General features: G+C 34.7%; 1 protein-coding gene across 3 annotated transcripts in view; it reads right to left on the bottom strand.

Annotated features, from left to right (window-relative positions):
- TBC1D23 (TBC1 domain family member 23) overlaps nt 1-24,395 on the bottom strand; it is a 54,831-nt gene that overhangs the window by 17,219 nt on the left and 13,217 nt on the right. For 2 of the 3 annotated variants that reach the window (XM_045902749.2, XM_045902750.2), the window contains exons 3-12: nt 16,092-16,203; nt 14,626-14,731; nt 13,447-13,651; nt 10,607-10,730; nt 7,656-7,780; nt 7,518-7,564; nt 6,582-6,685; nt 5,131-5,253; nt 3,698-3,790; nt 1,311-1,481 (exon numbers count right to left, since the gene is read on the bottom strand). In XM_045902749.2, coding sequence (XP_045758705.1) covers nt 1,311-1,481; nt 3,698-3,790; nt 5,131-5,253; nt 6,582-6,685; nt 7,518-7,564; nt 7,656-7,780; nt 10,607-10,730; nt 13,447-13,651; nt 14,626-14,731; nt 16,092-16,203 — 1,210 coding nt within the window. Of the gene's footprint in view, nt 1-1,310; nt 1,482-3,697; nt 3,791-5,130; nt 5,254-6,581; nt 6,686-7,517; nt 7,565-7,655; nt 7,781-10,606; nt 10,731-13,446; nt 13,652-14,625; nt 14,732-16,091; nt 16,204-18,575; nt 18,713-24,395 lie in introns of all 3 variants that reach the window. The other variant, XM_045902751.3, reaches the window with a different exon arrangement.

Genomic DNA, 24,395 nt, shown 5'->3' with positions numbered 1-24,395 from the left:
ACCAGTTTTTCTAACGAATCAGCAAGGAAAAAAATTAGGAAAGGGAAATTATAAATTAAAAGAGACTTCAAAGATGTCAACCAAGTGCAACATCTTGTTTTGGGTCCTGGGAAAACCAGGGAAACCTTAACAATAGTTAGATTTTTTATAATAAAGTGTAATAATGATAATGTGGTTATGTCATTATAAAGAGTTTATAGGGTTCAATTCCACCTACTTTTGAATTTGTTTGAAATTTTCCATGATAAAAGTTAGGGAAAAAATTTCTATAACCACATCAAGAACTTGAGTTATAAAAAGAAAGTTCACAGTATTTCAAATTCTTGCCATGTGACAGGCCTTACAATATATAGTTTATACCAGAGAATTTTTAAAATAGGCCAATTAAATTTATAAGTAAAATGAGTCTCAGTTGCTATTTTTGTTTTTCTGTAAATTTCTAAAGATTTCTCCTTTAATAAGGTATAAAATTATCTTAAAATCCCCTTTCCCCAAATACCTTGGTTCCTTCTCTGATTTTGTCTTTCAAGGATTCTTTCCCTTAGACTTATTTTCTCAAATCAAATTCCCAGTAAAATACAGCATGAACAGAAAAGGATCCAACTTGAGTGGCTAGTCCAACACCATGCCCATGGTCTTCCTGATTCCATAGTTCAGGGTCATAAAAAATGAAGACTTTAATGTATAAACTATCAAAGAATAATCTAATAAACAACTGTTTTTGTAAAGAAAGAGCCATCACTGAGTGAAGCTTTGTAGAGAAGATAGAGGAACAGGTTGTATAAAATCACTAATACAAATTAGCTGTGCTGAAGACAACATCCGAACACAAAAAGGAAAGGTGGCTAAGTGCATTGAATATACATGTATATTCTATTTCAAAGTAAAGAGATTAAAATGAAATATGTCATTCCTGCAAAAAATACAGACATAAAGAGCAATACAACATAATAATCCAGAAATAGATCCTGATGCACTGAGGAATTCAGTGTATTAGAAAGGTGGAATTTCAAATTGATAGCACAACTGGGTAGCTATCTGGAAAAAAAAATTTTTTTTTATTCCTACCCCATTTATTATACAAAAATAAATTCCAGATAGTTCAAGATCTAAATATGAAAAATAAATCACATAAGCATGTAAGCATGTAAGAAAAATCTCGAGAAGTCCTTTCTTAGGAAGACACAAAACCTATAAAGAAAAACTATGTATAAATTTGACAATGTAGATAACAGTACAAAATTACCTATAACTTCTTAAAGGTGATAGCAATAACCACCAAGCAAAACTGAAAAACTTTGTCAGCATACCTGTAAAAAGTGTGCCAGGACCATGTTCATATACATGTCTTCTTCCTCTCTACCGCTGCCCATAAAACAGAGGTGCTCCCCACCAGCAATGGAGCCGGACTCGATGGACTGCTTCTGTGCTTCCAGCAAAGATTTTACTGATTGTGCAAACTCAGATGGATTCTGGAGCATCTAGACAATTTTTTAAAAACTAAAAATGTGGCAAAATGGTATTGGACATACATTTCCAAATCTGAAATACTCTTCCAGGAAAAAAAATTTAAATAGCTACCATAAAAACAAAGGAATAAAGGCTCTTATAAACAAAATTGCTGGGATAAGAGAAAAGAAATGTATATAAATGTACCCATAATACACTAGAACAAAAGTTGAAGATTCACAGAAAGATTAAATATGCATAGAAAATATTCTAAGAAAAAAATGTTTTGTTGTTTCTTAAACAAGCTATGGTGTCATTAGGTATCATGACAAGAAGTTTAACACTGAGTAGAAGGGTCCATAAGTAAAAACAATACATTAAAACAAGGTGTATTTTTTAGTTTCCACTTATATGGCAAACAATATATTTTTTAGAAGACAGAAATAGGAGAAGCCATTTTTATCAGCACTACTCCAGGTACTAGAGATAAAAGGATGAAAAATGTTAATTTCTTTCCCTCAAGGAAACAGATATGCCAATAACTACAAAAATCTGTTAAAACTCTTATAATAGGGCTACATAAAAAGCATAGTGAAAATCCAACAGAAAAATGGACAAAGAAAAGCAATTCGTAAATCAAAATACAAATAAACAGTACACTTACAAAAAGATGCTCAACATCACTTATAATTACCACTGTTTTTCACCCATCATTCTTGTAAAATAAAAAATAATTGGCAATGTGCTATAATGCAACAGTATGAAACACTCTTATCTACAGCAAAGTGTAAGCTGGTTCTGTCTCTTTAAAGGATAATAAGGCATTTCTAGTAATGTTTTACATACTCACATCCTTCAAACCAATGGTTCTACTTTTAGAAGCCTCTTTTACAGAAATATTTGCACAAGTTCACAAAACTTGTATAAGGATCTAACTGCAGCATTGTTTACTACAAGAAAAGTGAAAATAACCCAAATGTACATCAACTGGGCAATAAATTATGGTGTATCTGTACCATGGTTCACTATACAGTCATTGCCTGGCTGGCTCAGTCAGAGCATGCAACTCTTAATCGTGGGGTCGGGAATTTGAGCCCCATGTTGGGCGTAGAGTAAAAATAAATACATAGATAAAATGTGGGGATACTAAAAAAGAGAATGTACTTAAAAGGAAAGATCTCTAAGAAACAGTTTGCTGAAAAAGCAAGTGAACTGTTAAGTGAAAAATTTAGTGAAAAAAGTAAACAAGAAATACATAACTATACATTAAAAGGTCTGGAAGATTAAACAAGCTGGTAATAACTCTGGAGATACTCTTTTGAGTTTTTGAAGAAAAAAATCAAATATTCATGAATCACTTGAGCAAATTTTTAAATAAGCATAAAAGAAGGACCATCTAACCCCCCCTAGACAAGTCAAGAATGAGAAAGGCTCAGGGTTCACTTTCAGGATGCAAACAAGCTTCATCACCTTCCTTACTTAAAACACCCAAAACTGTCTGAGTTTTACTAAGTTTTACGTAAGTTTCCTCTCAACACCACCTAAACCCCTCAGTATCACCTTCTCAGGCCTCAGCGTCACCTTTTTCAGATGAGATGGGAAGAAGGGCAGATCACACAGTCAGCAAAAAGGGTTACACCTCTTTCTGTCTTCACCATCCATGAGACTCTTATAACCCAGAATGGTTTAAATGATGTCTATCCCACTCTAAGTATTTTTGACAATATTTAATTATTTACTTCATCTACTCTTTTAATTAAAGTGACCCTTAGATAGCAATTTTAACAAGTGAGCACCAATATGCCAGATACTACTCTGATTAAATATTAGTTTATTACATGCATAAGTACTCATGATTTAAAAAAGGCTTATAGTAAAAAGTTTTAAAACAATTACCCAATTATAGTAAGAGCTTATATTTATAGAGTACTTACTAGATGCAAGGCACTATGCTAAGTGCTACATCAGACAACTCACAGTAAGAAGTTTAGAATTTACTGACATAACAATGGTAGGCAATAGTAAGCCACAGTTAACTGTTTGCATCTATCCTTTATCATACTTAAAGAGTGTCCTGGTGAAAAGGAAACCTGAAAACAATACTTTTGTTATAAGGGCAGAGACCCCTCCTTAAGCAGAAAGAAAATGTACCAATCTGGTACATGTATATTTATTTATGAACTAAAGAAAAAAAAAACCTTTTTATTCTCTTACTTTATAAAAAATTTTAACTAGCATTTATACTAACCAGATCTGAATCTAAGTGGAAAGCAGTTGATAAATGCCCAGCATTATACTGTTCTGCAGGACGGCAATCCACCACAAAGAACCGGACTCCTTCCTAAGAGGAAAACAACATCTGAGATACTGGAATTTGCCATGAGGGTCATATTTCACACAATATAATGTTACAATTAGCCAAAGGAGAGGGAACAGATTTATTAAAAAAAAAAAACCAACAACAAAAAACAGATCTTACAGAATTAGGAGGACCAATTAGAAGAGATGCAAGAAAATAACCTCAAGATCTTAAATAACTATACTCATTTTCAACAGTTAAAACACTTTATATATACTGTTCTTGACTAGAAAGTCTTAAAATATGTAGCAGGAGAATGTCAGTTTGAGCTATAAAACTATGTTGGAATTTAAAATTTTAATGTGTATCATGTTAAATATATATTTAAAAACTACATAGTTATAAACACAGATCTAGATACAGTTACTATTTCTGCAAATGTCCACAAGTTGCCAGCAATTCAATTCATAGGAACTAAACATCTTGGGATGAGAGGAAGTTCTGCAATGCCAGTCTGAGCTGAAGAAATTCACATGAGGATCTTTAAACTGGGTTACAGCTTTTCATTTGTTTTTTTAATACTAGTTCTAATAAGGGGCGCCTGGGTGGCTCAGTCAGTTAAGCGTCTGCCTTCAGCTCAGGTCATGATCTCCGGGTCCTGGGATCGGGCCCCACGTCGGGCTCCTTGCTCAGCGGGGAGTCTGCTTCTCCCTCTGTCCCTCCCCAGCTCATGCTCACTTTCTCTCTCTCAAATAAATAAATAAAATCTTAAAAAAAAAACAAAAAAAACAAAAAACTAGTTCTAATAAGAAAAAGATGTGAAATGTTTGTTTTAAAAATATTATAAAACACCTGTCTTTCCATGCCCATACGTCTTCCCTCCATCTTGGAAATACACCCCACCTTCCAAATACACATACCCATGTTAACTCTTCCACTACTAGTAATAAAGAACATATACTGAAAACACTGGCTCACTAGATTTTTATGAAGATAGCAGTAGACAGAAAATTATGGTATATCCTCAATTCTCCTTTGTTATATGCTCTATGGCATCAGATCACCTAATTCAATTAGCTGTATAATTACCCAGAATTTAACTATTAAACGCTAAATTCACCATTTTAAGTACTTTATACAATACTCAGTTGTTTTGTTAAAAAATGAAATAAGATTTGGCAATTTACAAAAATAGTTGTCAAGAATAATTATTGACAACTAAAATAACACACAAGCTGGCAACACATTAATCATTCAAAAAAGCAACAGCTACATTGTTGCAGTAAATTAATTTTGTGGGAATCCACAAACAGGGAGGAAATGTTGGTTCCTTTCATTTAAAAGGGGCATTCCTCTGACAACTGTGGGTTTTCTTTATTTACCCCTTGAAGCTGATTTGCTTGAAGGATCTCTGACACCGAGATGGCCAGACAAAGAGCCTGACTCAGATCTGCATCATCATCCTTGATTCCCAACAAAGTACTACCAAATAGATGGTGATTATCCTGTTTGAAGAGAAATTTTTAAATCACAAAGAAAAACAAAATCTTTCTTCCAAAAAATATTCTTAATAAACCATGATGAAAGGTAAAATAATTACATAACACTCTTGAGTCATGTGACTTTTAAAACTTAGTATTATATCATCTCAAATATTGCAGGCCAAAGGCGACAAAAAGGCTATATACAAAGTCCTTGTCACAGTTCACACAAGGTAAGACTGTGAAAAAATAAAACATTCTACACAGCTATTTTCTATATCACCTGTAGTTAAATATTAAACTTTAAAAATGGTTATAACTTTTCATATTTTAAAATAAAAACAAAAGGCAAAAATTATGTAATACAGTGATCTACAGCCTGATTTAATTAGCAACTGCTAGTGCAGATTATTTACTATGTCTGAAGAATAAAAGCTGTTCCTCTTAAAAGACTGAAAGACTTCTTTTTCATCCAGCATCCTAAACCACAACCCCATCATCTGACTTGTTTGACATTGTTAGGAACTGAGGTGGTCTACATAAGGCAATTATTAAAATAGCTGAAATTAGTCCCTAGAAATGAATCTCTTTTTTAATTAATTAGTTTCAGGGGAAATGTTTTTAAAAGGTTTCTCGTCTGCCTTCTGAAACGTATTACACTGAACATAATTTAACCTCATCTTGATGTTTCAGTGACATGACCACCAACGAGCAATCATTATGGTAGAACACCTAAAAAAAAACGAGTAAAAGACTATAATGCTCTCACGGGCACCTGAGGTCACAGACAAACCCATTTACTTTATAAATGGTACTTCTGTGCCTCCTCCACTATTAGCTTTTGCTTCTCGGAGTTTTACTTTCTAGGAACTCACACCACTCATGTTTCTAATCTGGTGTCCTTTCACTTGAAAGCACTTGAGAAAGGTTCTAAGTCTCTGTGCAGCTAAGGGACCCTTTTTTGTTCATGAGACAGCTCTGCATCACTAAAATTGCACAAAGCTGAACTCCAGATAAAGGAGGCATAATTATACATCCTCCATCAGATTTTTGAAAATTTTAAAGTCAAGAAAGCACTAACTTCAGAAATATCTCAATTTTCTCATGATCAGAAGTAACTAATAGAGTAGAAATGAAATAGTTCCTAGCATATCTGTATACTATCTTTTTAAATTTGTCTGTTCCTCTAGTAGGGAGAGTATTTACAGTGAAAAATCACATAAAACTGCAACACATAAAAAGAAAGAAAAGAGTGACAACCTAGAGTATTTTAACTTAAGTAGACACAACGTAAACCATAAAACAATGTACAAAATGTGAAATACTGAAGCTGGTTATTTCTTGTCTTCTACCTTCCTGAAAGAAGCTGGTGTTTTACTGCAGTAATACTGAGCCAGAGAGAAGAGATCTTCTATATCTTCTAGATTCAAACTGGATGGAGTATTTTCCAAGAACTCTGAAAAAAGATTATAGATATGAGAACATTTTTAAAATTGTGATGAATACAATCATGAACATTATTTACATATCAAAGCTGGAGTATCTTCAACATAATAAAAACTACATAAATGGAATCTTAACAGCAATGCCTTTAAAACTGTTTGAGGAGAAGCAGAGTTCCCCAAAAGAGCTGAAACTGGTAATGCAATTCTGCTGTTAGTGTAAGATAGGTTCAGGCAATCAAATCAAATTCATTAGCCTTGATGGCAGTACTGTGATTTATTTAACAAACACATGTTAAGTGCCAGGGCCCCTGGAGTTCCTGACCTAAGGAACTCTGTCTTGTGTGAGAAATGTAAAAATAAATCATTGTAATGTAGCAAGATAAAACACCACAATACAAACAGTACAAGGTGGCAGGCAATATAGAGAAGAAGTAACTTAATCTCTCTGAGTGCTAGAATGGGGAGAACCCAAAAGAACCAAATTTCCACAATGGAAATAATTATGAAATCTGAGTATGCAAAGGTAAATTAAGGAAAAAGGAAGAAGGAAAGGGGAGAGAGAGGAGGGCATTTGATACGAACAATGAAACCAAAGTAACAGTATATGAAAAGGAATTGAAAGAGTGAAAAAACATGGAAGAAATGAACAAGGATGCAAAATGGAAAGAAAATAGTCTCCAAGATTTGCAAAAAAAAAAAAAAAAGATTTGCACCTGCAGTGTGTATGAGTTGAATGAAACCTCAGAGTTCCGTAGACTAATCTCTTAAATTTATAGATGAAGAACCTGAGTTTTAGAAAATAAAGTGACTTGAAATATTTTCTCTACGTTAAGTGATACTTACGGATAACTTCTTCTTTGCTGCCTGACTCCTGTGCTAAAATAACTTCTCTGTAAAAAAGAAACAAATGGATTTGAGTTAAATATTAACAGAGCACCCTGAGAATAGAAAGGAGAAAAATCTAAGCAACTTGATACTTACTTTGTATTAACAAGGATTATTAACATTAAGAAATAAATAAAAAATGGATCTGCTTGTTGTAGATATCCATCCCACATTGCCTGAGTGACTTCAATGGAACAGTAACATGCAAAAAGGCTTCCAAGCTGTAATCAGGAAATGAAATGAGACATAAACCACTGGAAATGACCTGTTCTTTTAAAAGTATGAAAGCATATGTGTAAGTAACATTACATCAAATTATCTGCACCTGATACTTAATGTGTAGCTTAATTTTACTGTATGTAATGCAAAGGCAGAATATGTGGATTCAAGGCACAATGAAGCCACTTATTATCTGTGTGACTTAAGGCACATTACTTAACCTCTAAAGCTTCCATTTCTACTTCTTAAAAAAAAAAAAAAAAAAGAGGAATACTGCTACCCTTCTTCTACCACTGTTGGGAAGAGAGAGATAATTAACCTAGAGTAACTAAAGTAACTAGGACCTACCTGCCATAGCATAATAACTAATATAGCTACAACTATAAGGGTAACTAGCATAATTTTTATGGTACTTAACTTATAAGGTAACTGCAAGGATCAAACATGGTAACTTAAGAACATAGAGAAAAGTTTTAATGACAATATAATGGTGAATTGCTGCCAAAGCTTACTTGTCCATCATTTGAAATAGAAGAGACAAATTTATATCCCTCAATGTTTCAGGAGCTCTGTGGTTTTCTATTTCAAATAAAAGAGTTGTTTAAGTTTCTCTAGAGCCTGTGTTTTAAATTGCATAAGCTCAGTGATATTTTTAAAGTATTCAATTTTCATTAGATACAGAAACAATTCCATCTAGAGGTTTAAATTCAAAACATTTTTAATGGCTAATGGGAACATATACATTAGTGCATATTTCAGTACTAAACTACTGTCACATATCCTTTATTAGCTATCACTTATTTTAAATATTCTCATAACAGGCTTCAAAGTTGACATTTTTCTCCCAGTTTATAGGTGAGGAAATAGACTGGTATTAAATAACCTTCCCAAGCTCACAGAGATGGTGAGTGGTGGTGTTTGCACTAGAAAAATGACCTGATATTCCACAGCCAGCTAACTGCCATTACACTTGACCATAAAGTTTTTAAAATATATAATGCTACTAATGTTTTTTGTTGTTTCAAAAATTACTATTACAAATAAGATTACTATTACAAATACCAAATATGTACATACAAACAATCACAATATATGATCATCAGTAACTCACGTAGCCAAACTACAGCTATCCCTGCATTGCTCACAGTTACAGCTCCTCAAGGTTTAGGAACTGGTTTTAACTGTTTCATCTCATGATTTAAAAAAAAAAAAAAAAAAAAAAAAAGGACTCCATTCCATAGACATGATACTAGTAGCAAGAACAAACTGGGGCACTGACAGAACAGTTGTTTTAGTACTTAGTTAAAATCTGCTACCAGCACTGAGGACTAATTCAGAGATCTGGCAACAGAAATGGCAGAAGTGACAGGAGAGACCTCTGTTAGATATCAGAATGCTTAAGAGAAATAGTTTTCACTTCAACACAAATAAGTACATTGAATGGCAAAACATGTATCTCAGAGAAACCATAATTTTACAGGTATTTTATTATTTTAACTCAAAGCAACAAGATTGTGACTTAGAACTAAAGAGTAGGCTGCTGCAGTTTGAGATTTAATATGCCAGAGTTGAAACCAGTTAGAATTCTCTAAGTACCATTTCTTGATTGTTTACTTACCCCATCACCCTCCAAGATAGGTACTATTATTATTATTATTATTGCCATTTTACAGATAAAGAAATTGAGGCTCAGAGGCTAAGTGTCTTGAATCACATAGTTAATAAGTGGCAGAAAGGAATCCTTTCTGAAGAAAAGTTAGGTTAAGACATGATCAAGGAATATGTTTAATTTCTGAATATACATTCTTCCAGCACGCAATCACTGTTTAGAAAAATTGTCAAGTTAATCTAGAAGAGAGGTTCTCAAAGCGTAGTCTAAGGAGCCCTAGAAGTCCCCAAGAGTATTTACAGGGGAGTCCATGAAGTCAGAACTGTTTTCATAATGATATATAAACTTTAATTGCCTTTTTCATACTCATTTTCTCACAAATGAACAATACTTTTCTGAACGCTACATGAACTGTAGTATCATCACAGATTGAATAAAGCAGCAGATATGAGAATCTACCTATCTGTGATCTAGACAAATACTGAGATTCACAAAAATATAGAACAACGTCACTATTCTCACTAATTTTCTTTTGGAAAATACAGTTATTTTGCATTAAAAATATAGGCCATTTATGTTAACATGTAATAGATTTACCACTACTTCTAAATGAATATTTTAAATTTCTTAGTTTTAATTTCTAACCAACATAATGGATCCTAAATAGATACTGAGTATAAGAGGTCCTGACACCAAAAGGTCTGAAAACCACTGACCTAGAATAATAAAACTTCCCACTGAAAATATATAGAATAACAGAGCTGAGATGTACTTTATATTCTTTTAAACTGATCATTTGACAATCTTAAGACATTTTCCTTATGATTAGGTATCAATTTTTATACACACCATCAACAATTGAATCACACAAAGTTCTAAAGTGAACTGATCCTTATCACATATTTACATACATTACATGCATTTTTTGCACATATTATATACAGCTATCTCAAATATATTATATATAGCACATATACAGGTAATATATGTGAGATATATGTAAAACAACCAAAGGCTAAACTTCATTTTAAATAATCTGAACATAGGCAAGAGCTAAAAAACCAATTTTTGAAGTGCCAAAAATTTTACTCCTTTGGTTTAAGTAATAATGGTCTATAATTTAGTATATTTATTTCTCTTCCTTGGGAAAAGAAAAAACCTAACTATAGTTTAATAGAAAGCTATTTTTCATTAAGTGTTCCTACTTTCACTTTATTACCCAGTTGAGTGCATAGGAGTCTGGAGTAATTTTCTTTGTATCAAGAAAAGAACAAAGCTCAGGCTCGTGATATTGGATGAGTAATCGGAAAAGATGAAATGGTCTTCCCTTCAGAGAACAATCCCTAAAAGAAAGAAAGGCAAGGTTTTTGCATTAATGGGTCAGAAATGGTCATACTAGTAACCAGTCCTCCTGCAATACCCACTTCTTCCCCCCACCCCCAAAACACCTGAACTTCACAGCATTCATAACAAAGCCTATCTGATACAATCTGGTTCAGAACACCTATTATACTCGACTTGACAGAAAGTTTGTAGAAACAGTAGGTCTACAGCCAACTCTAGGGAGATTCTCTCCAGGTAAACCCAGGTAGCACTCAAACAAAAGGACTGCAGGGACCACTGAAAACAGCAGGACCATTTAGGTTATTTTGATAAGTTCTGGATCCCAAAAGGATATCTACAGAGTTCCAAAGAAGTCCAGCCCTCTTCTTCCCTACCAAATAAGAGGAAACTTAGGAAGGCTTCTGGTTAGCTCCACAGTTGACATATTCAAGTAGGAATGTCCTTTAACAAAGGTAAAAGTGTGAAATGGCCACAGGTGAACAAAATACTGGACCAGAGCCTTAGAAGCTGTTGAAACGGCCTGGGTACTAGTGCTCAGAATGAATTCCAAGAGGTACAAAACACTTTATGAAGCAAGTGTACTATTTCTTTTCTTCTTCCCTTGTATCTAATGAATCAATAAAAACATAAACAGCTCCAAGTACAGGCCATCTCAATAAAAGTATTTATTGAGAAAATATCATGTGCCAGACACTGTAACAGGCACTCTACAAGGTTATCTAATTTTATCTTTACAAGCAACCCTATGAAATAGTTACTATTTTTCCCCTCATTTTACAGATGAGAAAACTGAGGCTTAGCTGTGGGCAAGTAGCTCACCCAAGATCACAGAAGTCAGTTAAGACCTCTACACAGAAACTGCATTAAATGACCATGCCATACTACACTTCACTATATATAATTTGGTATTTCGACAAGTGGTATTTTGGTATGGGTAGAGTCTCTAAAAAAACAAATTGTAAAGCAACTGAAATGAAGTAAAACGCTTCATGTAAAAAAGCTAATGAAATGAATGTCACAATTTTGACATAAAAGCACTCTGATAAAGAATGCTGGCAAATGCTCTTTAAGTGGGAATACTGAAAAATTCCCACATTCATCTCAGAGATGAATGCCAGGATTTGGAATGAACCTCTATCTACCATTTTTTTGATACTGTAAATGACAGGATGTTTTGTAGAGAAAGCCCTAGGTTATTAATTCAGATGCCCAGAGACAGAACCGGATTCAAACTGGCAAGATTACCTCCTCCTCAGAAGAACTGTATTAGTTAAAGCACAGGTGACCATCCACACTTAGGTTCAAATCTTGACTCAAACATACACCAGAAGTGTAATCCTGAGTAGGTCTTTAATCTCTCTTTGCCTCAGTTTTTGTAGTTGTAAATCAGGGATAACTACCCTTCAGTGGCCATTGTTTAAATGAGAAAACACACAAAGCACCTGCATTTAGTATAATGTGTTGTCACAGAAAGCAGTAAAAAATGGTAGTCATTTAACTACCAAGCTCCAGAATAGTAGATCTCTACTTTGGCTACATATTGCAGTCAGTTAAGAAGCTCTGAAAAAACAATGATGCCTGGGTGCCCTGCTCAGAGATTTGATAATCAGGTACACAAACAGGCCGCAGGATTTTTCAGAGCTCCCTCAATGATTCCAATGTGCATCCACAGTTCACTGTGTGGCCAAACCACTGGTCTAGGTTATGTCAAAAGTTCCTTTTGGTTCTGAAATCCTGACTACCTGATCCACAGCACTGGGAAGTACAAGAATTCTCTCTGGCCTCATGAGTGCAGTCCCTGTACTCCCTTCCCCAGCCTCCCTGCACCCCCCCCCCCCCACTACAACTATCTAAACATCTACCTATCTATTCTCAGCCTAAGCGTCACTTGCCCAAAAAAGCCATCTCTGACCTCCAGGGCAAATTAGGTCACCCTCAGTAAATATTCCAATAGCATTCTAGGGGCACCTGGGTGGCTCAGTTAAGTGTCCAACTCTTGATTTAGGCTCATGTCATGATCTCAGGGTTGTTGAGATTAAGCCCTGTGTCAGACTCCACACTGGGCGTGGAACCTGCTTAAGATTCTCTCCCTCTCCCTCTGCCCCTCCCACCGAAAAAAAGTAATTCCCATAGCATTCTATATTTCATCTTCCTAACACTCAGCACACTTCTAATTACCTGTTCAATGCCTGCATATCCAAGATTACACTCCAAGCTGTAATACCAGCACTTCACTTAAGGAAGCACTCTAAAAATTTTACATTCCATATAGACCGAAAAAAAGTAATTCCCATAGCATTCTATATTTCATCTTCCTAACACTCAGCACACTTCTAATTACCTGTTCAATGCCTGCATATCCAAGATTACACTCCAAGCTGTAATACCAGCACTTCACTTAAGGAAGCACTCTAAAAATTTTACATTCCATATAGACATTATAATGTTATTTTTATTTTATAAGGAAAGAAATTAAAATAGGGATACTACGAAAAAATTGGCATAAACTCTACAAGCATAAATTCTTAACTGAAGAATCCTTTAAAAAATGTCTATAACCACAAAAATAAAGTCAAATAACCATTAAGACTCAGACAACCCTAAAAATTATTTGAACCTCTTACTTTACCACCAAAGTAAATCTAACAACTTTAGTTCAAAGCAAACTAGACCTTTACTCATTTTTTAAACTATAATAACTAAATCGTATTTTACCTGGGAATGTACTTATTCATGATAGCATAAAAGCAGTTGTACAAATCGCTGCGTGGCAGTTGAAGATGCACCAACGGTTTCAGTAGATGTATCCAGCTAAGGGATGTGCTGTATTTAATATTACGTGATTTACAGTAAAAGGTAATTACAGATTCAATATCCAAAAGTAATTCTGTTGCCTTCTCTTCTGGCACTGAAAGCTGTTCTAGAAAAGAAGTGTCAAAATTAAGTTGCCAAGGGCCTGTTAGAAACTCCATTATTGCACATAACACTTGTTTACAAACATATGATACTATCTTAATATATTTGGAGCATGAAAAGGACAAAATAAAACTACATGAAAGCACATGTTTCCTTATCCTTATCCAATATTTACTAGCTAGTTGATATTTACTAACTCAATAATACTTAACCTATATATATATGTTAAACAAAGAATGGATAATCTGAAGTAGAAAGGTAGGAAAGATAGGCTTAACCCATATTCCTGGAAAGCAAAAAGGTTTTTTTCTAAACAACAGATTATCATCTACCCCATGATGGGCAGCTGCCGCTATAGCTTTGTCAGGGAAGGTGATTCATTCTCTACTACCAAATTCCCTCTCCTTTGCACACACCAGCAATAATGTTTCTGCTGTGGTTAGTACACAAAAGCTTATCTAATCAAACCTTAACTAAAATGTGATGAAAGAGCAACAGAAAGACACCAAAGACTGTAGATGAATTTAAAAATACAAACTAAATTCATTTAATCTTGAAAAAGACCTTGTCGAGTGATTGGAAATCTTTCACTCATGACTTACAATAGTTTTTTTATAGCAGATCATTACCTATGATGTATAGATAAACTTTTGGAACACAGACCCCTTTAATGTGGAGACTATATACAATCATACAGATCTTTACACAAAAAACAATTTTAAAACTGTAAAGGTACCTGAAGAACTGAACATATAATAAAAAAAAAAAAGACCCTAAAAATTGGACTCTCCTTCTTAAAAATACTAGACATTACTTCATAAGAATTTCAAAAGAGAAGTTCTAAAACTATTTATCAGCCCTTCACAAATACAACATATCCCAAATTATAACAAGATGATACTAATAGGGTAATAACTCCTTTACCTCAAAATATTATTTTCGAATTTTTCACTGTTTGAAAACAATTATTAAACTTACCAATAAACTCAAGACAATCTTTGTGAATAGCATTCTGTTCTGGCAAGTCTAGAATACCATCCCATGATGCCAAACTATCACCTTTTCCTGCAACATTTAGAGCAATCTGGAAGAAAGATAAAAGCAACTAGCTTCATATGTCATTTCTCATTCTTGGAAAAAAACGCTGTAATAATGGAAAGTCCTGAATTTAGAAATAATAATGCATACTTCTAAGATTACAAAGTAATGTACTTATGCTCCACCAAATGTTGATCCCTTAAGTCAGATCACAATGAACACAATTATTTTAAATCTTCCTATATTAAATTTTACTACTTCATACCAATCTAGTGAATAGCATATATAAATTTATTTCAAGCAAACATCATCAATGCTATAGACTGAATGTTTGTGTCCCCCCACAAAATTCATTGTTGAAACCTAATCCCCAATATGATGTTATTTAGAGATGAGGCCTTTGGGAGGTGATTAGGTCATGAGGGTGGAGCCCTCATAATGGAATTAGTATCCTTATAAAAGAGACCCCAGAAGGAGCCCCTATCCCTTCAGACATGTGAGGACACATTAAGGATTCACTGTTTTTTTCAGTTTAATGGTATTATGGTTATTTTAAAAGTCTTTATCTTTTAGACTTTCATAGTAAAGTATTTTAGTGTTCTACCAAGGATTTACTTTAAAATAATCCAGTGGGTGGAGTAGGGAGGAAAAGATGGAGATGCTAATCAAACAAGATTTTCCAAATGTTAACAGTTAAAGGTAAGTGATAGGCCATGGGGGTTCATTATACAAGTCTCTACTTTTGTGTTTTCAATTTCTATAACAAAACATTCAGACTTCTATATACAGTTATAATTCCATTTCTGTTACATATATATGTGCAGAGAAGAAAAAATAAAAAGATATATACCAAGACATAATTACGTGTTTTACCTAGGTGATAGACAGCAGATGATTTTTATCTTATCCTATGCTTATATATTTTAACAAAGATGAGTATTTCTTTTGCAGTCATAACAAATCGTAATTTAAAATTTTTAAAAATGGTAATACACATGCACTGGAGAACAGCTGAAGAGGAAAATAAAGCAAAGTAAAATATCCTATAATTCCAACACCCAGAAAGACCTATGTCCCCTCCCCACCTTGTCTTTAACATAGCTGAGGTAATTCCAGCTGCTATAATAAATCTTATTTTACTCATTGGCTGCATTTTCCCATTTCATAAAACAATCTTCATAAACATCATTTCTAATAACTACAAAAGAAAAACACTGTCTTTTAAAACCTAAATTATTAAATAACCAAACATGACAGAAACACACATTTCAGTAAGTTGCACTATTCAATAAATTCTCTAGATGCAGCAAGCTCATAAGATGATAAAGTTTTCTGCAGCTTAAACAACTGAACATAAAAATCCTCAAATGTTATTCTTAAGTGATTAAGTTTTAGTTTCCAGTTACCTTCCAAACTTTGGCCCTCAGATCAGCAGGCAGTGGTCTCCCTTGAATTATATTTCTCAAAGTTTCAAGATCACAACCTCCTGCTTCCAGAGCTTCTTCAAGATCTTTTTCCCTAAAAAACAAGTCCTTAATAGATCAATTTTACTTCTTATTTTATAAGCATGGCCTGTCAAAGATTGTGTCTATGAAAAGAAGGTTCTCAGCAGCCAAAATGTTATGTCAAAGCATACACGGCATTTTATTTGCTTGAAAGGGAACCTCAGGTTTCATGCAATTGACTCTTATTTTGCATTTAGTTCTAACAAGATTAAAGAAATTTAAAAAGAGAAGACAGGGCAAGCAAGCTGACAGCACTGAAAAGTCACAATAATAGCAACTATTCGTGGTAATAGTAATGACTAACACTTTATATAGCACTATCTTTGTACCAGGTACTGTTTCAAACACTGTGCCTGTGTTTTTTTAATTCTCACAACAACCCTATGAAGTAACCACAATCATCACTGGCCCCAGTTTACATATGTAAAAGTTGAGGCAAAGAGGAGTTATACAGCTTATGATCACTTATCAAGTAAGTACTAGAGCCAAGATTCAAACTTTAACAATTGGGTTCCAGAATTTATGTTCTTAATATTATGTTCAATGGTGGCAAGGAGGAGAAATCATGAAATCCAGCCAAGAATTCAAAGCACTGCAGTATGGGAATAGTTAGTACATAACTTATACAGATATCATGCCTAGGGCAGTGCCTGGCTTACAGTGTCCAATTAATGTTAGAGGAACAAAAAAGCTCTAATGGCATCACTGTATTATAAAGCAAAACAATACAATCATCAAGCAGTTATGCTCAGTCTACTATGTTTAAAGAGAAAACTAAACATGAAATAAATTTTGTTTGTAAATAGTTAAGAAGAATGTATTTTAAAAAAACTCTCACAAATGTTATGAATTGATTTTTAGCCACAAAATAACCACTTAAAATAACGAATTCCCCCAGAATTCTCAAAAGCTGAAGTTTCACTCTTTATTATTTTAATATACAATACATAAAAAAATCTATACAAATAAAAATCCACAACTCAGCCAGACAATTTCTAAAATTCTTTAAAGCAGCCCAAAAGGCAGTCTCCCACTACAATCAGGAAACCAAGATTTTGTCACATTTTTGTGTGTATAGGTGGTTTTGAGAAAAATAATTTACTCCCATTCCACATTCTCTCAGTAAGACAAGGTTAATCTCCCTTAATGATAAGATTCCAAAAATATTAGTTTAAATGTATAAATTTTTTTTAAGATTTTATTTATTTGAAAGAGAGAGGGAACACAAGCAGGGGGGAGCGACAGGCAGAGGGAGAGGGAGAAGCAGGCTCCCCGCTGAGCAGGAAGCCCAACATGGGGCTCCATCCCAGGACCCTGGAATCATGACCTGAGCCGAAGGCAGACACTTAACCGACTGAGCCACTCAGGTGCCCCTAAATGTATAAATTTACTAAAGTGTTGCCCTCTTAAGAGGAAGGAATTAAATGAAAATGTAATCATTTGGGATCATATTCAACACAAATGTAGTGATCAAATTTGAGAGATTTCTTAACAAAACTACTACAAATTCGTAAGAACAAGAAGATAACTAGTAACCACACAAGAAACATCTTGTTCTTTTGCTCTATGGTCACCAAAGTGTTGGAGGAGAAAGTGAGGGAAAGAGATTTCAAGTCTGCTGTTGAGAAATGATTCAGGACTGTAAGTTGATAAAGAATGGGGTTTATATCTATTATCTTCTGGCCAAAATGTACGAGAACACCTGTTAGAATTTGAAAATTGTTTGTGACCGTGAAGCAAAATTTAATGTGATCTTTGATGAATAAATGCCATATTTTTAATGATTAAGTATGGAAATGAACTGAAAACACCATTGCATAAGATGGAATTCTTCTACCAAATAAATGAAGAACTAGAATTTTTCCATTTTTCAGTGCAAAAATCCTGGGTTTCTTTTTGAAGTAACCTTGCCAAATCCCTTACTATTCCAGACAAAAAAGTCAGTATTTTGGGGCAAAATGCCCAACCCTCAACATACTTTTTAAATCATAATAATGTACAAGCACATCCCTGTTGATACAGCTGCTGTTGGATTCTTTGATACTGCCCCCAGGGAACCATAAACGTGGTCTCCAGCAGTACAACCATGAGCAAGAAACCAGAAAATGCTCCAACTTAAGTACTAAAAGGAATTTCTCACAAACTAAATAATTAAAAGTAACATTATCTTCTGAACAAGGTATTCAAAAGTTCAGTTATCAGACCTTCAACATTACAAATGCACTTGTAAAATTAGGAAAAGAGTTGAAAATAGTGAAGTTAAATAATTCATGTAAGGCTCAAGTTCCTATCAAGACACAGGAACTCTATGGCACTTAGCTCTCAAATAGAATTTTCCTTCCCCTAAACCAAGTTTCCTTCTACTTCTGAATAAGCAATACCTACATTCAAAAGCAAGATGCATGTCTGGTGGAGTATGATTGGGTGTTTTGTGGTTTTTAAATCTTCTTTGATGATGGTAGCTTCTTACTGACCTCACAAGCTAAAGGTTGGTAGAAATGTACTACACATTCAGGCAGGTCCTAAAATAGAAAAGTACAGGTCTTGTCCATTTATCCTAGTTAAGTCTGAAAATAATTGTCTACTTTGCTCAGAAGGTTCATGGCAAAATAAATTCAAAGCTTTGGGGTTGCAGAGTAACAGAAATGCATCTCTTCCCAGTTCTGTGACACTGAAACCATATTTATTAGTATAATACTAGAGATTACTGCTGATGAGTCATCAATAACATATTTTCAAAACCTAAATAAAACATAATAGAATATCCCCTCACCTGATGTTCTGTGGAAAAATCACCTAATCTAAGCATTGTAACCCAAGTTGTTTTAGAATTATAGCAAGGCAAACAACGTAACTACATTCATATGAAGTTAATTTAATGCTTATTCAAGCTACCAACTAAGTAAGTAAGATTTTTCTTCTTCAACCAAATGGTAACTTCTAGCATACGGAAGCATTTGCACAATGCAAGTTAAGAGGGCATGGTGGTGGGAGAGGGGGACATGAATTTTCAAGCACTACCAAATTAAATATGGATTTCTAAATGCTTCTAGGATTAATAAATTCAATTTGAAATTCTGTACATAATTATTTTATGAGTAAGCCATACAATGAATCCATTTGAAATTATAATTTTTAAAAGCAACTAGATTATATATGTTGTGTTCCTAAAAGTTAAAAAGTCATAGAAAATCTGCCACGGGGGTTGGGGGGACTATATATTACACTTCTTTTTTTTTAAGATTTCATTATTTATTTGTGATAGAGACAGAGACAAGCAGGGGGAGGGGCAGAGGAAGAGGGAGAAGTAAGCTCCCATTTAATGGGGAGCCTGATGCAGGGCTTGATCCGAGGATCCTGAGATCTTGGCCTGAGCTGAAGTCAGACCCTTAACTAACTGAGCCACCCAGGTGCCCCTACACTATTTTCTAAATTGTTTTTCCCCAACCATGTTCTAAAAACTTCTTTTCCCTATAATTTAAAAAACTGATGGAAACTTTAATTGTATATATTCCAAACACAAGACGAAAACAAGATTTAGTTCATCTCTCTCTTCTTTTTTTAACGTATACCTTTCTGCACTCAAACTCCATATCCATTATCATCAACCATTCTCCACTCCTCCTCACCTGGCTCCCAGCCTCTGACAACCACTGACTTACTTTCTGTCTCTACACATTTACCTATTCTGGACATTTTATTTTATTTTTTAAAGTTTATTCATTTTTAAGTAATCTCGACACCCAACATGGGGCTCGAATTCACAACCCCAAAATCAAGAGTCACATGCTATGCTCTCCCAATTGAGCGAGCCAGTGCCCCAATTCTGGACATCTTATATATGGAATCTTATTTATGTGGTCTTTGTGTCTGGTTTCTTTCACTCAGCATAATGTTTTCAAAGTCTATCTATTTTGTAGCATGTATCAGTACATGATTTTTATTGCTAAATAATATTGCACTGCATGTATATACTACATTTTATTATTTTTTTTTTTTTGAGAGAGAGAGAGACAAAGTGCAAGCACACGCAAGCCTGAGCATGCACATGGAGGGGTAGTAGGGGGAGGACAGAGGGAGAGGGAGACAGAATCCCAAACAGGCTCCACACCTAGCTTGGGGCTTGATCTCAGGACCCTGATATCAAGACCTGAGCCAAAATCAAGAGTTGGACATTTAACTGACTGAGCCACCCAGGCACCCCTATACTACATTTTATCTATTCATCAGTTAATGGACATTTTTGGCTGTATGACTGTCTCAATTTTAAACATAAATATCAATAGTTCAACTGGTTAAGTGTATGATGCATATATATTATTTATTAACTATTCTTCTTAAGAAGGTCTGGAAGAATTTAAAAAGCAAGTCTTTTAAAACCACACCTATTTAGGATGGCTATTATAAAAAAACAAACAAACAGAAAATAAGTGTTGGCGAGGATGTGGAGAAACTAGAACCCTGTGCACTGTTGGTGGGAATGTAAAATGGTGTAGCCACTATGGAAAACGGTATGGCTATTCTTCAAAAAATTAAAATACAGAATTACCATATGATCCAGCAATTCCACTTCTGATTCTATATCCAAAAGAAGTGAAAGCAGGAACTTGAACATTGAACAGGTATTTGTACACCCATGTTAATAACAGCATTATTCACAATAGCCAAAGGTGGAAGCAACCCAAATATACTTCAGTGGATAAATGGATAAATGAAATGGGGTATATACACACAAAATGGAGTATCATTCAGCCCTAGAAAGGAAAGGCACTGACACATTTACAACATGAATGGATCTTGAGGACATTATGCTACGTGAAATAAGCCAATCACAAAAAGACAAATACTGTACAACTATACTTATTTGAGGTACCTAGAATAGTCAAATTCACAGAGACAGAAAGAAAATGGTAGTTGCCAGGGACTAGAAGTGGGTCAGAGGTATGTCAGTATCCATTAAAACAAAACCCAAAATTGTGAAAGGTGGCTACTTCAGAGAAATGAGATGAGAAGGACATTTACTTCGCATGTAGCATCAGTCAGTAAAGCCTGAGTATATTTACGTCGTATATTTGTATGTACTGCTTGAACAATTTAAATATTTATGGATTCCTTTTTAACATTTATTTCCTTTCAGTCAGCAACAATTGCGAATGAGTAAAATGATTCAGCTAAAAGCATGTTCAAAGTAGTGCTTATTATGACTATGAAAACTACAATGTAGCTGTCTTAAAATGAGTAACTGATTTAAATTAGTAGATGGAATACCAGGCAACAATTTAAAATGCTAAAAGACAATTAATGACACAGAAAATATTTATCATATTAATGAAATATAGTAAGTTTTAAAAAACGGGCAGTTTTAAAACTAACATACAGAATATATGTGTTAGAGAAATAGTACACTATTCCCACTCCCCACCCACTCTTTCCCACACACACTGGGAAGCTATTAAAAAATGTTTACTCAAGTAGAGTGCTTACAGGACAGTTTTGTTTTTTTTTTTAAAGATTTTATTTGACAGAGAGAGAGACAGCGAGAGAGGGAACACAAGCAGGGGGAGTGGGAGAGGGAGAAGCAGGCTTCCTGCTGCGCAGGGAGCCCTACATGGAGCCGATTCCAGGACCCCGGGGTCATGACCGGAGCCACCCAGGCGCCCCTACAGGACAGTTTTAATGTCTTTTTTTTTTTTTTTTTTTTTTTTGGAGAGGTATTATTGTAGTCTAAAATGAACAAATATTTGCAGGAAGAAAGTAACAAGAAGGATGTTTCACTTCTTGCCCTCTGTCTTAACTCCATGGGCTAAGACCTTAAGCACATTCTTAACACCCTAAATGTCACTCCTCTGTCCTCCTGCCTCATTCAGAAAGCTACATATTCTCAGCATTGGGTTGGTTAATCTAACCAATTCTGCCTTCTCTTGTTCCTATACTCTGCTCAATAAAGACTTCACGGGAAAATAAATTAAGACAATTTTATGATGCTATCATAAATTCACCATCTTCTCTACCTGCTTGCCATCAACGCTGGCTGAAAATTTCCTATTCACCACTTTCTTCAGAACACCTATATAGCCACTTTATCTCATCTGACTTGAAAGAAAAAACATAGGCCAGCAGGCTTCTCTTCCCTTTGATCTCAGCCCCTCTCCAAACAAACAGAAGCAACAAACCATCACCTCCAGACATCATTTCTGTCTTTCCTCTATGCACAGACATCTACATATCCTTGCCCTAGCCTTAACACTGGTAACTTCACCTGGGTCTCCTCTCTTCCCCTGAACTCCTCTGAGGCCATGTGCCACCAATTATCCCCTCTCTCCTATCTTCCACTTTCTCTTTTTCCAGTAAGCTCAATATCGGCATTAGAAACAACATCAACACCACTACAAAAGCTCCTCCAAACTTTCCTTTCCATCTAGTTACCAAACTCTTGGTTGTTCCTTTCACAGCAAGCTTTCTGAAAGAATTCTCAACATTGTATGTCACTATTTCTCCCTCATCTTCTCCTCAATTCCCTCTTTTACTCCCCCGGTGTCATTTCTCCTCCCTCTTTCACCCCTACCACTCCATAGGGCCACTCTCCCTATGCTCCCCACTTCCTGCCCAATATCCAAATCTTTACCTTAATTTAACCTTTCCAAGGCATCTGACAACTCTTCTTTCTTCAGAAAAGATATACAAATGACCAGTAAGTCATGAAAAGACATTCAACATCATTAGCCATTAGGGAAGTTTAAATCAAAACCACAATGAGATACCATTTTACATTCACAAGAATGGCTAATATCAAAAAGACACACTAAATTTCATACCCATTAAGATGGCCAGTATCAAAAAAAGGGCAAGAATGTGGAGAAATTACAATCCTTGTGCACTGCTGGTGGGAATGTAAAATGGCATAGCCACTGTGGAAAAGTTTGGCAGTTACTTAAAAGTTATAGAGAGTTACCATATAATCTAGCAATTCCACTTCTGGGTATATATCCAAAAGAACTAAAAACAAGGACTCAAACAGTTATTTCTACGTCCACATTCATAGCAGCATTATTCACAATAGCCAAAAAGTGGAAACAACCCAAATATCCATCAATGGATGGGTAAACAAAATGTGGTATATACGTACAATGAAATATTACTCAGCCTTAAAAAGGAAGGAAATTCTGACAGATGGTACAACATGGATGAACTCTGAAGACAAGTGATAAGTGAAATAAACCAGCCACAAATGAGTAAATACTGTATGACAGAGATAGAAAATAGAAGTTACCAGGGGTACAGGTAAAAGAGGTGAATGGGAAGTTACTGTTTACTAGTTATAAAGCGTCTGTTTGGGATGATGAAAAATTCTGGAAATGGATAGTGGTGAGGGATGTTTGTAAATAATTGTGAATGTACTTAATGTCACCGAATCATACCTATTAAAACGGTAAAACTTAATGTTGTATATATTTTACCTCATAAAAAAGACAACAAAAAACCTGTACAGCAGTGCTTATGATAGTATTATTTATAATAGCTAAAAAGTAGAAGGAATCCAAAAGTCCATCACCTGATGAATAAATAAAATGTAACATATTCATACAATGGAATATTACTCAGCAATAAAAAGGCATGAAGTATTGATACATGTAACATGTTGATAAACCCTGAAAACAGTATGCTAAGTGAAAGAAACCAGACACAAAGGCCACATATTGTATGACTCCACTCACATGAAATGTCTAAAGTAGACAAATGTACAGAGACAGAATCAGTGGTTGAGGGGTCTGGAGTGACAAGGAATGAGACTGACTGCTAATGGGTAGGGGGTTTCTTTGGGGGGTAATAAAAATAGTCTAAAATTAAATCATGGTGATGACTGCCTGACACTTTGAATATAGTGAAACCACTGAACTATATGTATACTTCAGATGGGTGAATTTTATGGTACATAAATTATATGTCAATAAAAATGTTATAAAAGAAGTAACTGTATCAGAAAAAGTTTAGGAATATTTTAATTTAGGGCTTTCAAATGAAATCTGTGTCAAACTCTCATTTACCATTTCAATGAAGGAGTGTATCATATGAAGGGTTCAAGCCACACCTTAGGTTAAAGGGTAAGAGCCTGCCTTGCCTCTTTAATTCCTCGAGCTAATACCAGTTCATTTAACTACCATTGTGGGAAAGGAACAAACTCCTACACTGTTGACATGGCAGCTC

The sequence above is a fragment of the Mirounga angustirostris genome, unplaced genomic scaffold, assembly GCF_029215605.1.
Source record: "Mirounga angustirostris isolate CCGP_5_RB_7025 unplaced genomic scaffold, mMirAng1.0.hap1 SCAF_1, whole genome shotgun sequence".
NCBI lineage: Eukaryota > Metazoa > Chordata > Mammalia > Carnivora > Phocidae > Mirounga > Mirounga angustirostris.
This window is presented reverse-complemented; position numbering and strand designations above follow the sequence as displayed.